We start from the raw sequence: 14,655 nt of genomic DNA, 5'->3' as shown, positions 1-14,655 counted from the left end.
ATACTGGGAAGCGCCCTCGGCCAAACAGGATTACCAATAACAACGGCTGCCTACACAGCTGGTATTCCAGTTACTACTGGTTATCTATCAGGCACAACCACTTCGCATCCATATATCCTTGGAGGTTCTGAGATAGGCGTCCACCCGCACTATGTAGTTGAAGGCCATGAGGCTCCCGGAACTCGTTGGCAATTGAAAGTGTGGCGAAATCATCCAGGCGTGTCCACCATCATACCGGGTGTGTCTGGTTACACTTCGTATGTTTCTGGCACTCCAACCATGGGACTTGTGGGATCCCCTAGCCTAAGTGGCATACCAGTGATTGGGGGAACCAGCTCGCACTACATCGTCCATGGTCCTGCTGGAAGCGCCGGCGTTAACCACATTATCAGCTCAGTAGGCACAAACCAGCCATCTGGTACATATATGCCCCATACCCAGTCTGTTAGCAGAACCATATCCGGAAGCAGCATGTCCACAGGCGACAGCTTTACTACGAGTCCTGGCAGCACCAGCAGTACCGCAAAATACTACTACAGCTCATCAAGCGGAGGCAACGGCTATTCGGGAGTTGGCTCTGGTACCAGCGGAGGCATCACTTCAAGCCTACAAGGAACAAGTGGAAACAGTGTGTCATCTTTTGACAGCAACAGTGGCAGCACCGGTTTGACTGAAGAGAATTTTTCTCAGACAAAACTAAAGTGAGAAATCTCGCATAATCTAGCAAACCTTAATGGGGATTAATGCCGACAAGCGATTATAAATAGTTATTGTACATTAATAATTTTAACTACTGCGTGAAGGCGTGCAATTGTCACTGAATTGCGATTCGCTCACCATTTTCAGAATAGTGGCATTGGTGATGCGAGAAATAAAGTTTATATTGAACAAACTTGTTGCGTTCAGTGCATTTTTTTAAAACTCAGTCACTGAAATAAAGCAACCTAATGTGAATTATCATTATATTTAAACCTCTGGACCCACACTGACATTTACGGGGTGTGTTAGAAAAGTAATGAGACTGAGTTTGTACTGCCAAAGTCTTTAGTTTCTTAGACAACAATGTTATTCCCTTCAAAGTACTTCCCTACACCGGAGGACCGTTGTTCCTACTCTTGGTAGCATCGCTGGAAGTCTTCAACTGATATGACTTTTAACTGGTCGGTCACAGGCTTTCGAATGTTCTCCAAAGTTCCAGAATGACGTCCTTTTAGGCCATGTTCCAATTTCGGGAAAAGTAAGTACTCAAATTGTACTCAAATATTGTACTCTAATATCCAAGATTTATCACCTGTCATCACACAGTTGAGGAAGTCTTTGTCATTGGCAATCCGCTAAAGAAGATCAACGCGTACGTTTTTTTAGATTGTCCCTATGTTGCACTGTGAAGTTTTTCGGTATCACTGGCACAAATCGTTCACATGTTCAAATCGTCTGTCAAAACTCGATGTACGGTGAAAGTGCTTAAATTTAACTCTCCATACATCATCCTTATTCTTAAACGACGGTCTGATCTCACACGAGCCCTCACAGGTTCAACGTTTTGGTCAGCTTTTGAAGTTGCAGGTCTCCCTGAGCGAGGTTCATCTTCAACGTTTTCTCAGCCCTCCAAGAATTATTTGTGCCAGCAGAAAACGTGTGCTCTTGATAAACAATGTTCCCATACGCTAGTTTCATTTTTTCAAAAGTCACACTCGCGGATTCACCAAGTTTAACACAAAACTTTATGGCACAACACTGCTCCAAATTCCAATGCTCCATTTCCGTAACGCACAACAAAAACACAGCTTCACTTATGGCACTGTAAAGACTACTGTGTTAGCTCTACGGAGTTGTAACTCGGACTGAGGAAGCGGAAGGGATAAACAAATCGGTCTAGCACAGGCTCTTAGACAAAACATTGCCAGATCGCCCGCAGTGTTGGCAGTCTCATTACTTTTCTAACGCGTCTCGTATATTTCATTTTATTAAACTGGTTATACTTTTTTTCCTGTGATAGCGCTTGTGTGGCGTGTTGTGCTTGTTTGCACAAGAAACTGCTACGCGTAAGAAGCTAGACTCATTGACAGTATTAATCACACTTGTTCTACTACAATCGCTCTGTCGTCTGTCATGCATTATGGCAATAGGATCTGTCACGGTCCACGCCATATACTTGATTTCCCGCATAAGAGGAGACTCAAATATTTATTCGGCTTGAATAAATATACATTAATACAGGCATGAGACCCCTAAATTGGTCCGGCTGCGCAACCAGGCCCTTTGTCGTGACTGAAAAAGTGGTGGAGCATAGATTAAAAACATTGTACTGATGCGCCGTGTTTCATTGCTGCGAATAAATGGTCTTGAGGATGACAATAACGATGTTATATAGACACTACTATGCATATTGAAAAATGCGACTTAACTCCTGAGAAGCTTAACGGCCTAGAAACTCTTTAAGCCCCGAAACCACGAGCACTACAGGGCAGAAATTAGAAATTGAATGGTTCCATAGTGAAACGCGAAATATCGCTTGGAAGATCGCGGCTGAATGCATGCTCCTTTGTAAAGCATGAAGCCAAACAAATACAGGCATTCAATTGACTTTATATGCTTGAAGTAATAAGGAGCGGTCGTGTAAGTATTTTCACAGCAGCTGTCAATGGAATTAGATGTGAAATAATAGTAATATCTGGGGTTTAACGTCCCAAAACCACGATATGATTATGAGAGACGCCGTAGTTGAGGGCTCCAGAAATTTTGACCACCTGGGGTTCTTTAACGTGCACCTAAATCTAAGTACACGGACCTCAGACATTTTCGCCTCCATCGAAAATGCAGCCGCCGCGAACTAAATGTGAAAGCGGCTGTGTCTGTGAGGTAAGCAGCTGTGCGGCTGGGCAACATTGAAGTATACCTACACGTATCCCACACGCATCCCATTATCCCACAGTCTGCGTGCAGCAGGAACAGGTCGTAACGAATAAGGTCGTACTTAAGTTGAGAAAAGGGAAATATGTACAGATGCCTAAAAGAGTTGATCAGAATGTGTTGTTGTGACAGCAGCAATACAACCTGCAGTATATTGATGAGGTCGCTGCAGGCGACTTCTTCAAAAATGGACGGTGCCAATGCAGAATGATCTACGTTGTAAACAGGGCATCTGTAACACAAAGCTTATCAACCTGTTTCTATTGAATTTCCATAGTAGCGCGACGTGATTCGTCAAATGTTTCGTTTTACGTTCAAATTGCCTGCCGGCCACGTGACGTCACATAGTGCATGAAAACATGTCATGCTAAAATTTACATCTGTGCGGTTGCCATTTTTATCTTTGGAGCCACGAGGCCTCCACTAGTAGTGGAATTAGTAGGTTCAGGCCAAGTTCACTGGTCTGTTTAGCAACCACCAGAAAAGGGCTAGGGCTGAGCGCATCAGAGTGACGTGCACACCCACGCGTACATTATCAAGGTAAGAAAGATTTGAGTACAGTGAGCTACTCTGATTGCAAAAGAAGCCGTGTATAACCAGCGGCTGTCGCTCTGGCGCAGGCTGCCACGAGCTAAAGTAAAATCACGTTTCGTTCAGTTTTATGAAAATATAGCTAGTCGCGCGTCACCAACTGTCACTTCATACTGCGCACAGTCGGTCAGCTTAAGACAATACATAAATTTTGCACCACGGTATTTTTTCACTTTGTACTTTGGTTGCATGGTTCCTAGCTTGATCACATCCATTCTGCTGCATAAATTCCAAGACAAGACGTCAGTCCAACACGCAATGTTTAGGCGAAACTATATTAAACAGACCTTCCATAGCCGATGAGATGTCTTTTTTTTTCAAGAAGTGCTACCTCAGGACGCCGAGTAACGCAGATTGAACGCCGAATATAGGGAGATATTGCTATGGGTTTAGAAACTCGAATTATTTCTCTGTATTTTCTCATATGCCAAAACCGGTTGCCCCTTAGAAGGTTGAAGACAGATTGATTTCAATCTTAATGATATAATTTCCCAAAACCCTGGAGCACGTCATCGCGAATTGCATAAACAACTTTTTAACGGATAGTAATATATTACCCCCTCTTCAACATGGTTTTAGAAAGAGGCGCTCTATAGTCACCCAGATGATAACAAATGTTAGTAGCACCGCCTCGGTTCTACACTCTAAGAAAAAAAAGAGTCCTTTGTCGCTTTTTCGAGAGTTCTGGCTGGCCATGTATGTGACTTTCTTTAAATGGCACGTCAACTCTTTTTGGGGTTCATTATACTGGCTCCCGAGAGTCGTGTTACCCACGAGCGAGTTAAAGTGCCTCATTAAAAAGAGTCATATATGTGGAAAGTGAGGACTACCCAAAAGGAGTCGCACATACTCTTCTTTTTCTTCTCAGAGTGTAGACAAGTCAGGTCGGGTTAACGTTATTTTCTTGTATTTTAAGAAGGCTTTTGGTCTTGTATGTCATTCAAAACTACTTGTAAAGCTTCAGGCTTTAGGTTTACCATATTTTATAGTTTCTTGCGTTGTAGTGTATTTAAGCGACAGAGTGCAGTTTGTAAGTATTCATGGCTGTTGCTCGCGGCAGCTACCGGTGAAATCAGGTGCACCAAATGGACGTGTCCTTCCGTGTTTTCTATATACATATGTGACATTGTTGACGTAATTAGTGAACAAGTTTGTAGGCAACTTTTTGCTGACGATTGCGTTCCATTTAATGAAGTGAAATGTTCTGAGGATCAAGCTCACTTTAAATATAACTTACAAAAAATTCATAAATGGCCTGAACGATGGGACAGGATTCTTGACACCCAGAAAACTATTTCCATGATAAAAACAAGAAAAGTAACTATTGCATTTCTTTTCTGTGCTGACTTGCATCACAGCCACTTGTTGAAATTACAAAGCGTAAATATCTAGGATTCCTTCATCTTCATTTCGCTTCCATATCGCCAACACAAGTCAACAAACAGAATCCGCAACTGTAGCCAAAGGATATTTCAAGGTTCAGCAAATAAAGGTTCTATGAAATGCTCCATGCATTCTTTTATCGAATAATCAATTCTTTGCAGTACAATTTCCAACACAACTATGCGTTTTTTGTGAAGGTCGCGCGGACACATCGGGAAAAAGTGAGAGGTACAATAAATTTGAGTGATTTGTCTACCATGTCGACAAATATCTAGCCTGCTTCGTCATGTGTTCTTTGGAACAAAGCATTGTTGATCCACATTTATATTGCTCTGACTGACAAGCACGTCTTGTTCGTCGGCTTGAAGCTCTGTCCAGAAATATGAGAAACGTATCTGACATGCACGGATTCTATTGTCCTTATCCGAAGTGGTACAGCACGTGTTCGCAATATCGTCACAAGCGTCCTGCGTTGTTCGACGTCTTGCATAGATGGGATCGACGGCGCGCACCTGCGTTCTTTTGTGCATATTTGGTAAGCACCACTAAAACAAGTGTACATTTTAAAACTTGTGCAACGCACAATATTATCGATCACATTTCCTTCTTTGATGCGTCTAGTATTCTAGTAGGACGAAGCATGTTCTGTTTTTAGCTGTGACAGATACGAAATGCACTTGCATTGGAGTAGTTTTTTATTATTGCTTTATTCTGTCTCGGGATGGAGTAGACGCACAAGTAGAAATCACGCGTGATTGATGGCTTTGGTAGCACGTTTTGCAAGACAGTGTAATTCATATTTTTCAATTATCAATTAACAATAAGGTATTTATAGAGCGCGAGCATGTTACAACGTCAATTTTCTCGACAAATTTCTTTCCTTTCTTCATTTGAGTCCGGATACTGAATGCTTTACATGCTGTTCCTTACTGTAAAAGCTTCGCATTGCCCATGGAACGTATGCGACCAGACATACACAATTTGAATATTTCGCAAACAATAAATGTTTAGGAATCCACAAACTGGGCACTCTTGCGCGCGCTTGTTGGAAATGTGTTGCTTTTCTGCAGTGTTGTACGCGTGCCTCTAAAACAGTAATTAAACCACGTTCCTTCCCAATTTCGAAAGGAGTTGGCCTTACAAGTTTCTTAATGCGAAAGGAACATGTACCCGTTACACTGAAAACATTGCAACTTGTCGTTGGATTAACGCTACATTTGATTTGTTCAATTGAAATATAATGCCGAACAATCCTGGGGCAGAATAAAGGGTTCAATTTAAAGCTCACATCGAAGTACATATATTGTACGAATTTGAACATCACTTGCCGCAGTTTGTACGTTAATAAAGAAAAAAAATCTAAAGAAATGCTCCTAGACGAATTTTCGAGAGAGCACCGCGCATACTCCAGGCGTGTCCAACTGCAACTCTGCTACTCACTTATTACACGCGTAACACATGCGGCACTTTCCACGTCGGTCTTCAATTGCGCAGTTCAGATGTTCAAATCAATCTTTCCTCAGATGCGCCAATATGCGCCCACTTGAAATTCTTGGCACAGGAAACCGCATCGAAAATAACAATACATAGGTGTTTAATGAGTACTGATTCAATATTGCAGTTGAGTGGAAAACAATGTGTGTTATGCATAATTCCAACTTAGTAAAAATCGTTATATGAAGTAAGCAAGAGTTGCCTCTCGATATTGGTGTTCGACAGACGAACCCGTTTTCTCGTCTGCACTTCGTTGGCCATGAAGATCTTGAGGGTACAATCGTGTTGTACACAAATTAGAGCAGTCAACCAATATCACAGGGGCGCGGGCAGGCTTAGCGAGCGCAACAAGATGGTAGCGCTAAACGCGCGCCTATCGCTTACTGCATGACAGTGACGTTTCCGTTGCGGCTGCCGAAGAGAACGGGAACGATATCCGCGGAGATGACTGTGATGTCGAAGGAGATCGATTAATTAATTTGTGAAGTTTTTACGCGCCCAAACCACGATATGAATATGAGAGGCGCGGTATGTGGAATGCTCCTGAAATTTCGACCATCTGCTGTTTATAAAGTGCACTGACACCGCACAGTACACGGAACTCTAGGATTTCGCCTCCATCAAAATAAAATGTTCAAAGAAAGCCTGGCCAAACGCAACCATCAAATGCACGGGGCAGGCGTCACTGCGGCGCATGCGTCCACTGCGCTGCGAGCCTCTTGCCCACCGTCCACGCAAGCGGGTGTCTCTAAATATCACGCCATGAGAGAAACACTCCTAAGAAATACACTGAAGATGACTACCACTGTTACGTTGACGCCTGTAAACAAGTCCATTTGTACGCTTTGGCAGCCCACTGTGCTGGGTTTCGGTCAGTGCTGGGCAGTATCGAAGATACAAGTATCTTAGATACTGTCTGAGATACTCTATGGGTATCAAGTATCTGTATCGCGATACGACTCGAAAGACGGGTATCTGTATTTCCGATACATTCGATAATGTATCGCGTATCTTACGATACAAGATACTTCTATCGCAACACAACCGTGCGAAACAATATTCACTGGCGAAGCTCCGCTTCTCAAGCTGGTACTGGTGCCACAAAGCCATCTGAACAAGTCTAAGGGCAGTGACGCAATTTTATGTTTCCGCCAGAGTCCTCCAGTGAGGGCAGGAGGTGAGGAAGACAAGCGCGCGGACGTCTACCTCCAGCCCACGTACCTTTTGTTTTGCCGATTCCTTCTCTTTTAGTTGTGCCATTGCCGCGACACTTGCTCTTAGCCACTGTCCTGCGCCGCGTACTCCACTACGTGCAGCGTCTATCGCGCAAATTCTGATGTTGCTACAGTGTCGTTATTGAAGATTCTCTTACGCCTTGCTCCGTAACGAAATGTGATGCGTGAGAGAATGGATTGCTTTGTGTCTCGTGGATCTTACATATCAGCGATTTGAAGCATCTCGTGGATGTAAAGCCTTACTTGCATGCAATGCATTAACTTATATGCAAAATAGATTCTAACAACTTTAGCACCACTGGTACTGATGCTGGATCTAATAGAGCAAGCGTTTACCTAACAGGAAATATCTTGGCGTACCGTATTTTTCACTTCCTGCTACATTTATACAAATAATTTATGAAATCATAATTTGATTATTAGCACAAGTGCTTTTTTGCTGTCATTTCGCATCGCATACATTACCTAGGTCTCTGCACTGTTTTTCCGGTCTGGTCACTGCGGTGTCTTTTGTAACGCATTCCCAAAGTAAGATCTCTGCTTTATTCTTCTAACTGTCTGCTTTACATTTCTACTACTGTTTACCCATTTACAGGCTGCCAAGGCGATTTTGAAAACAAATATATTATTATGTAGGCGTCCCTTGAGTTACAGCACAAAGCACTCTGCTTACCGCTTAGGTAACTAGCGAAATTTAGTTTGCATTATAATAATGGAAATCATTAGGAGCCACCTTAAAGATGTTAGGAAGGGGATTCGAGAAACGTTGTTTTTACTGAATGCTCCGTTTTACTCATGAGCGTCCCAACGAGCCGTTTCAGGCAAGTTTACATAGGCACTGAATTTTCTATTGTCTTAATAAGTGACCTGACGACACTTCATGCTCATAGCTATTAAGGGCGCCATCTGTATTGTGTTTCTGTACACATTCAGTGTGAATGTTTGATACAGAACCACCTCTCTATTTTAATTATATTTGTTTTCCTGTTAGGTCTTCCTAAATATTTTTCGTGTTACTAATCGCCACCTAATGGGAGCTATAAGCGGCAATAGCGCGGGCGATGTCCTCTGACGCTTTGTGCACATATACAATACGTCTGAGACGTTTCTGTGTTGCAAATGTTTTCTCGTTGAAGAAAAACTGCTAAAAGATTGCACGTTAGTGAGTATATCAACAAAGAATCCTTTACGCCAGCAGATAAGTAGAATATGAAAATTCATTGCTGTTTTACGTCATCTACGCATACACCAGGGGTCTCAAACTCAGCTTATAGCCAGCGGGCCACAGTCGCGAAATTTAGTTCCAAGCGCCGGTCAGTGAAGGTGGTGAGAGAGAGTTTGAACAAAATGAAGTTGCCATTAGAAAGGAAGCCTTTCCCATGTCTCATATGTAGGTCATTTCTGAAGGGGATTTGGAGTCAGGATTCGAGAAACATCGATAGCGATGTACACAACGAGTGAATTCTGGACGCGGATTCTGAAATATAGAGTTTTTGTTCCACGGTTATATTTCAGCACATGGCGACCACATGTTCCTCACGAAAGGAATCCTTGAGACCTTTCATGCCTGTGTAGCTCACGAACATACTTATCTAGAAAATAAAAACAAATGGGACGAAGATGGTCATGTGTGCGGGCGGGGCCGCTAGCGAAAGGTCTCAAACCCGTAGTATACACCATGCCCCCCCCCCCAAAAAAAAAAAAAATCGCTACCAGCCTTGTTGCTGCTGTGCACCTGTCCGGATATACGGTATTGTGCAAACGGTATTTGCGCCGTCGTGCGAAGGCTTCTTACAGAAGTTATTGTGATTATATGGCAACCCGCTAGCTGGTTGGCAAGCTGAGCGTTCCTCACGAAAGGAATCCTTGAGACCGTTCATGCCTGTGTAGCTCACGAACATACTTATCTAGAAAATAAAAACAAATGGGACGAAGATGGTCATGTGTGCGGGCGGGGCCGCTAGCGAAAGGTCTCAAACCCGTAGTATACACCATGCCCCCCCCCCCCCCCCCCAAAAAAAAAAATCGCTACCAGCCTTGTTGCTGCTGTGCACCTGTCCGGATATACGGTATTGTGCAAACGGTATTTGCGCCGTCGTGCGAAGGCTTCTTACAGAAGTTATTGTGATTATATGGCAACCCGCTAGCTGGTTGGCAAGCTGAGCAGCGACTCCCATTAACTGCAAAAATTACAAGCAAGAACCACTGTCAGCGAACTGTATAAAGAGTTGTTCTGTGAAGAAGCCAAAAAACCCCAATAAGTTGTTTTGGAATGAAACTAATGTACTTTGAGGAAGAAGGGCAAAGCGTTTGAGATACTAACAGACATTTCATTAAAGTGGGACAAGATAGGTCGCAGTTAAGAAATATTCAAGACGTTTTTGTGCGTTCGCGTTCGCTGCTACAATATATGGATCTATAATAACAAATTAGAGAATCTATCGAAGTATCTTAAGATACAATTGAAAAGTATCGTATCGGATACAATTATTGCGGCAGTATCTTGTATCTGTATCTCCAATACTTCTTGTCTGAGTATCTTGTATCGCATCGCGATGCAATTTCAAAGTATCTTTGCCCAGCCCTGGTTTCGGTGGTTAGCACGTCATGTTTCACTAACATTCTGCACCTTCGAGAGTTGTAGCGGGTTCCTCTGTCCCCTGCTCGCCAAACACCAGATTCGCTATGCTATATCTGGCATTCGAAGAGTTCGCGAAAGCACGCGTAGGCGCCTCGGCTCCTGCAGTTCGCATCCCCAACAGCATCCAGCCCTCCAATTCTTTATCCCCACAAGGTCACGGGGGCACATAGCAGAACACCCCCAAGGTCACGGGGGCACATAGCAGAACACCCCCCCCCCCGCCTTCTCGTAAGAAAAAAAATGCAATTTTCGAGTTGGCCGAACCAAAAAATTGCCAGGGTTCATTCAGCGGCCTTCAACGAGCTTCGATGGTTCCCGATTGTCAAGAACAAGTTGCCCACGGTGTCTCCAGACTCCAGAACGGCCCGTGGTTCCTGTCGTACTAGCTGAAACAAAGCAAAAAGAAATCATAGTTTCTTAAGGGCGAAGCAATGAATGCGATAGCAGCAAGTTGTAGTGTTATATGAACGAAGGCTATCAGCTAAATCTTTTGGATCCGATTTCGCGTAACTCTACAAAACGCTTGTGTAGGGGAATATGACCGCTCCCGGGACCGAAGCGGTTTTCGTGCTGTTAGTTCTCTAAACGCGAAGTAAGCGTTGAGAGCACCGAAAGTTTACGAACCTTCTACTGATGTCCGTTTAGATAGCGCGTGCGATCCTGCCCTTCGAGTAATGCAGCCTCCCCCCCCCCACCCTTTCCCTTCCCTGGCGTCCCTTCACGTTCCTTACGAAAGATGGGCGGGCCGTTGCCACTCTGCTTGACAAGCAATTGATGGCAGGCCACGCACGGAGTGTGATAATATCGTATGCGCCCTCCGTGCTACGGAGACGGCCGGCTTGCGTCATCTCTGCTTCAACCGCGTTCGTCACCATCGGCAGTTTTTACTCGCGGGTAGAACATACAATGAGCTGGGTGATGTTATCAATTTCGACTTTATACTGAAACTGACGGCGACGCCAATGATGACGACAGAAAGCCGTTGAGGGTGTCCATATAGTTGCGATAACAATGAGAAGAAAACAAAGAAAAAACAGCTATTCCTCCCGCGTTTGGCTGCTCGGTGCCACGCGCGTCCATGTGCCCCCGGCGGGAGCCTTGAAGTGAAAACCAAGATGCAGCACAATCACGTGACAGGCGAGCGCTAATTTTTGCGCCTCACGCAGTCACGCATCCGCCCTGCTCAGCATGATAACCTGCGTGCGTGTGTCGGTTCAGTGCCATGGAACGTTTGCAGAAAGAACCGTTCATTCGTAAAAGTAAAAACTTACCGTGATAGTTCCACCAATTCTGAAAGGAACGGTGGCGTTCCTCTATTCCTCCTAAAAGAAAATAGCTCGTGGAACGTCGTCGTTCCGTACAACACTGCTTTTCTTATACTAGAAGGGAGAACAGTGAGAGCTTAGTAACCGAAGACCTCGCGTTTGCTTTAAAATGGGTAAAAATGCTCATTCAGTAGGAATAAATTGACTCACTTCATGTGACGCAAATAAATTCACGAGAAAAGCTATTACGGCCAGTTGACGATGTGTCGCTGGTAAATACTACGAAATGTTAGGTCCTGTAGTCACAGAGGCTGTTTATATTTGCATGTTAAGCAGGAGGAGGAAGAAGAGCAAGAAAGGCAGGGCGTTCGACCAGACGTACCTCAGGTTTACTGCCCTGCACTGGGGGAAAGTTATTAAATGATAAAAGGAAAGAAACAAGAGGGTGCAAGGTGAAATCAGTGTATAACTTGTGTGCCGTCTAATGAACAGATCAATGCCGGATTCAAGCATTCTTTTTAATTACTCTCTACGGCATTTCTTTCAGCGTTGCCCATTATGACCGCAGAGTGTAGCCCACTACATTCAAGTTACAACTACCACGGAATGTATAAACATCCTACGGATGGCGCTCCCGTAAGTAACAATAAGCAAAGTATAGCGCCAGCTAGTGATCCCTGTTTAATTAAGAATTGCGTTGCCTACATGGAGGTTTCAAGCCTTCCCCCATCCAAAATTTTTCGATTTTGCATGTGCATTTATGCATCCACACATACAAACGAACACACGGACATACCAAGCATGGTTCAAACCCCCTCCCCTCCTTTCCCCCACCCAAACAATATTCCTGGTTACGCTACGGGTATGCCGGTCGCATGCGTAATCCGTCTTCTCCATTTTCCTGTGCTGCTATCTGCCATTTTGGCAGGATTTTGGTGGGGGCCGAGGCAACCGGCATAGCCAGTAGGAAAGGCTCCGAGTTCAAAGACCGTTTTGCCACTTTTCCGCTGGGTGAAGGACGCATGTGCCGTGGCGTCATGAAGGAGGTGGATTGTACGCGCGGTTTTCCAATAAATAGTTCTGTCCTGATCGTGGGCTTCTCGGCAATCAACCGTTTCTATTATAGAAATCTGATCTTTTATCGGAGGCGCTTCTCATTTCACGTTGTCACATTTAATTGTTGCCCTTAGCAAGTGAAGTGATGCGCTTCTAAACACGTGGGTGAATGTCCAATTCCTGGCGTGGAGGAAGAAAAGAGTTAGGATGAAGCAGTGCGCAATGCGAAAATAAAAGAAACCTATTATGAATAAGTGCTTAGCTTGCGTCATAGTCAGTGGAGTGTATAGGGCGAGAAGCATATAATGGTGCATTCGGCTGATTGTTTTCTAGCGTTCTGAATACATACGCCTGCTTCTTTCGGAGTACGATGCTGGCCCGCAGGTCTCGGGATCAAATCCCACCCGCAGCTGCCGCATTTTCCATAGAGGCGAAAATTTCTAAGGCACGTGTATTTAAGGCACGCTAAAGAACCCCAGGTGGTCGAAATTTCCGAAGCCCTCCGATACGGCGTCTCTCCTAATCATATCGTGGATTTGGAACGTTAAACCACAAGAATCATTGCGGAATACCATGCTCCCACTAAGAGCGCACTGAGGTGCTGTTACTTGCGGCTATGGAGCGCGACCAAGATCTCATTACGTGACACACCTACCTTTCGTTATCGCGTGACGTCAGCCGCGGCTGAATTAACAGTTGTCTCTCGGCAGCAGCACGCCTAGTTTGCTTTCACGCCGGGAACTGCGCCTTCATCCACAAGCTTAGCAGTGCAACACTTCAGTTGTGGTCATGCGTTCATATCCAGGCAGCAATGAAATGCGGCAACGTGAAATGATAATGATCTCGATGAAAGCTGAGATTGCCATAGCACAAACGGCTGATCGCCTACAAATCTACGATTGCTCTAGCGATGTATTCCTCTTTTCACATCCGATCGCCTTGGGGAACGGCTCCACATAGCCTCCGAAACGCTTTTTGACTGGGATCATCACCCGACTCCGCATGGTTGCAATCTTAGTTAGAGCTTTGTAGCGGCGCCCAGCCTAATGTATCAAAGGTGAAAGTCTATTTTGCTTGAAAAGTGGACCCTGCATTTACGCAGCAATAATTGCTGTTCGTGGTCTGATATTTGTTTTTTTTTTCTCTTTATAGGCGCCTTCATGGGTACCATGCAAATGCATTTGCATCATGATCAGCCAGCCTCCAATTCCTGGGGCGTGGTCTCATCGTTTGCTGCCGTGTGAGGTTGGAACTACTTTGTTGCGCAGTTTTGATAATTAGTGATTTGTCATTTGCTGGCTTCACAGATTTAGGAGTATGTTTGACCCCTTTGAACGCTGTCTGGGGGGAGCGGGACAGTTTCCGTTCAAATATTAGCGCCTTGATGAAGGCTGCACTCAGTTGGTTTTTATTAAAATTCCTAATGCAGTATCGCACAGATTCGTATCTACATATCGAACAGAGACTGTTGTCCTCTATTTGCCTAAAAGTCGAAGAAAATGTGCGAAAGCCCAATTCGTATCTCCAAATCGGCATGCGGCTTGTGTAAATGCGGCCGAGTTTGAGAGCATTTTCGTGTGACTGCTAACTAATTCGCCTTTCGCTAATAATGCTTTTTTGCCACTCCTTTTTCAAATTCCGGCCTAGGTTTAAATTCTTGTCATATTTCTTCGATGAGCTCTTACTCTAGAGCACTTCGTACAACGGTCATTGGATTAGTGAAAGCGATACATGCGGTGACCGTGGATACGAAGAAACTATCCCACCTTTTTTGTGCCACAGTTCAGGCTTACCAGTTATGTTTCCATTTCAAGTGCAATCACCATTTGAAACACTGGAACCTCTGGACTAACGCCCTTATTCACTCGCGTAAGTCCGTACTAGGATCCGAAATAAGACTCTCGTGCAATACCATGAACGCTAGTAGCGCAGCCCTGCTGTACTCTGTGCCGCCAGTTCCATCGCCATAGCGTTCACCGCATTTTAACGTTGAGATGAAAAACAAACAGCTTCGCACGGAGCTTTAGGTACGCGTCAGAAAACCCAACACTCCAAAAATTGTTCCGTAATATTGCAC

General features: G+C 44.4%; 1 protein-coding gene across 4 annotated transcripts in view; it reads left to right on the top strand.

The window, feature by feature from the left end:
* LOC119390839 (nuclear pore complex protein DDB_G0274915) overlaps positions 1-14,655 on the top strand; it is a 100,850-nt gene that overhangs the window by 85,458 nt on the left and 737 nt on the right. For 3 of the 4 annotated variants that reach the window (XR_007415889.1, XM_049414959.1, XM_037658552.2), the window contains exons 2-3: positions 12,070-12,158; positions 13,731-13,823. Coding sequence is in view for 3 of the 4 variants with exons in the window: in XM_049414959.1 (XP_049270916.1) it covers positions 12,070-12,158; positions 13,731-13,823 (182 nt within the window). In the remaining variant the exon portion in view is untranslated. Of the gene's footprint in view, positions 1-5,296; positions 5,423-12,069; positions 12,159-13,730; positions 13,824-14,655 lie in introns of those variants that run through there. The other variant, XM_037658551.2, reaches the window with a different exon arrangement.

The sequence above is a fragment of the Rhipicephalus sanguineus genome, chromosome 4 (genome assembly GCF_013339695.2).
Source record: "Rhipicephalus sanguineus isolate Rsan-2018 chromosome 4, BIME_Rsan_1.4, whole genome shotgun sequence".
In the NCBI taxonomy this organism is placed as follows: domain Eukaryota; kingdom Metazoa; phylum Arthropoda; class Arachnida; order Ixodida; family Ixodidae; genus Rhipicephalus; species Rhipicephalus sanguineus.
Note: the sequence above shows the minus strand (reverse complement) of the source record. Positions and strands in the feature narration are given on the sequence as shown.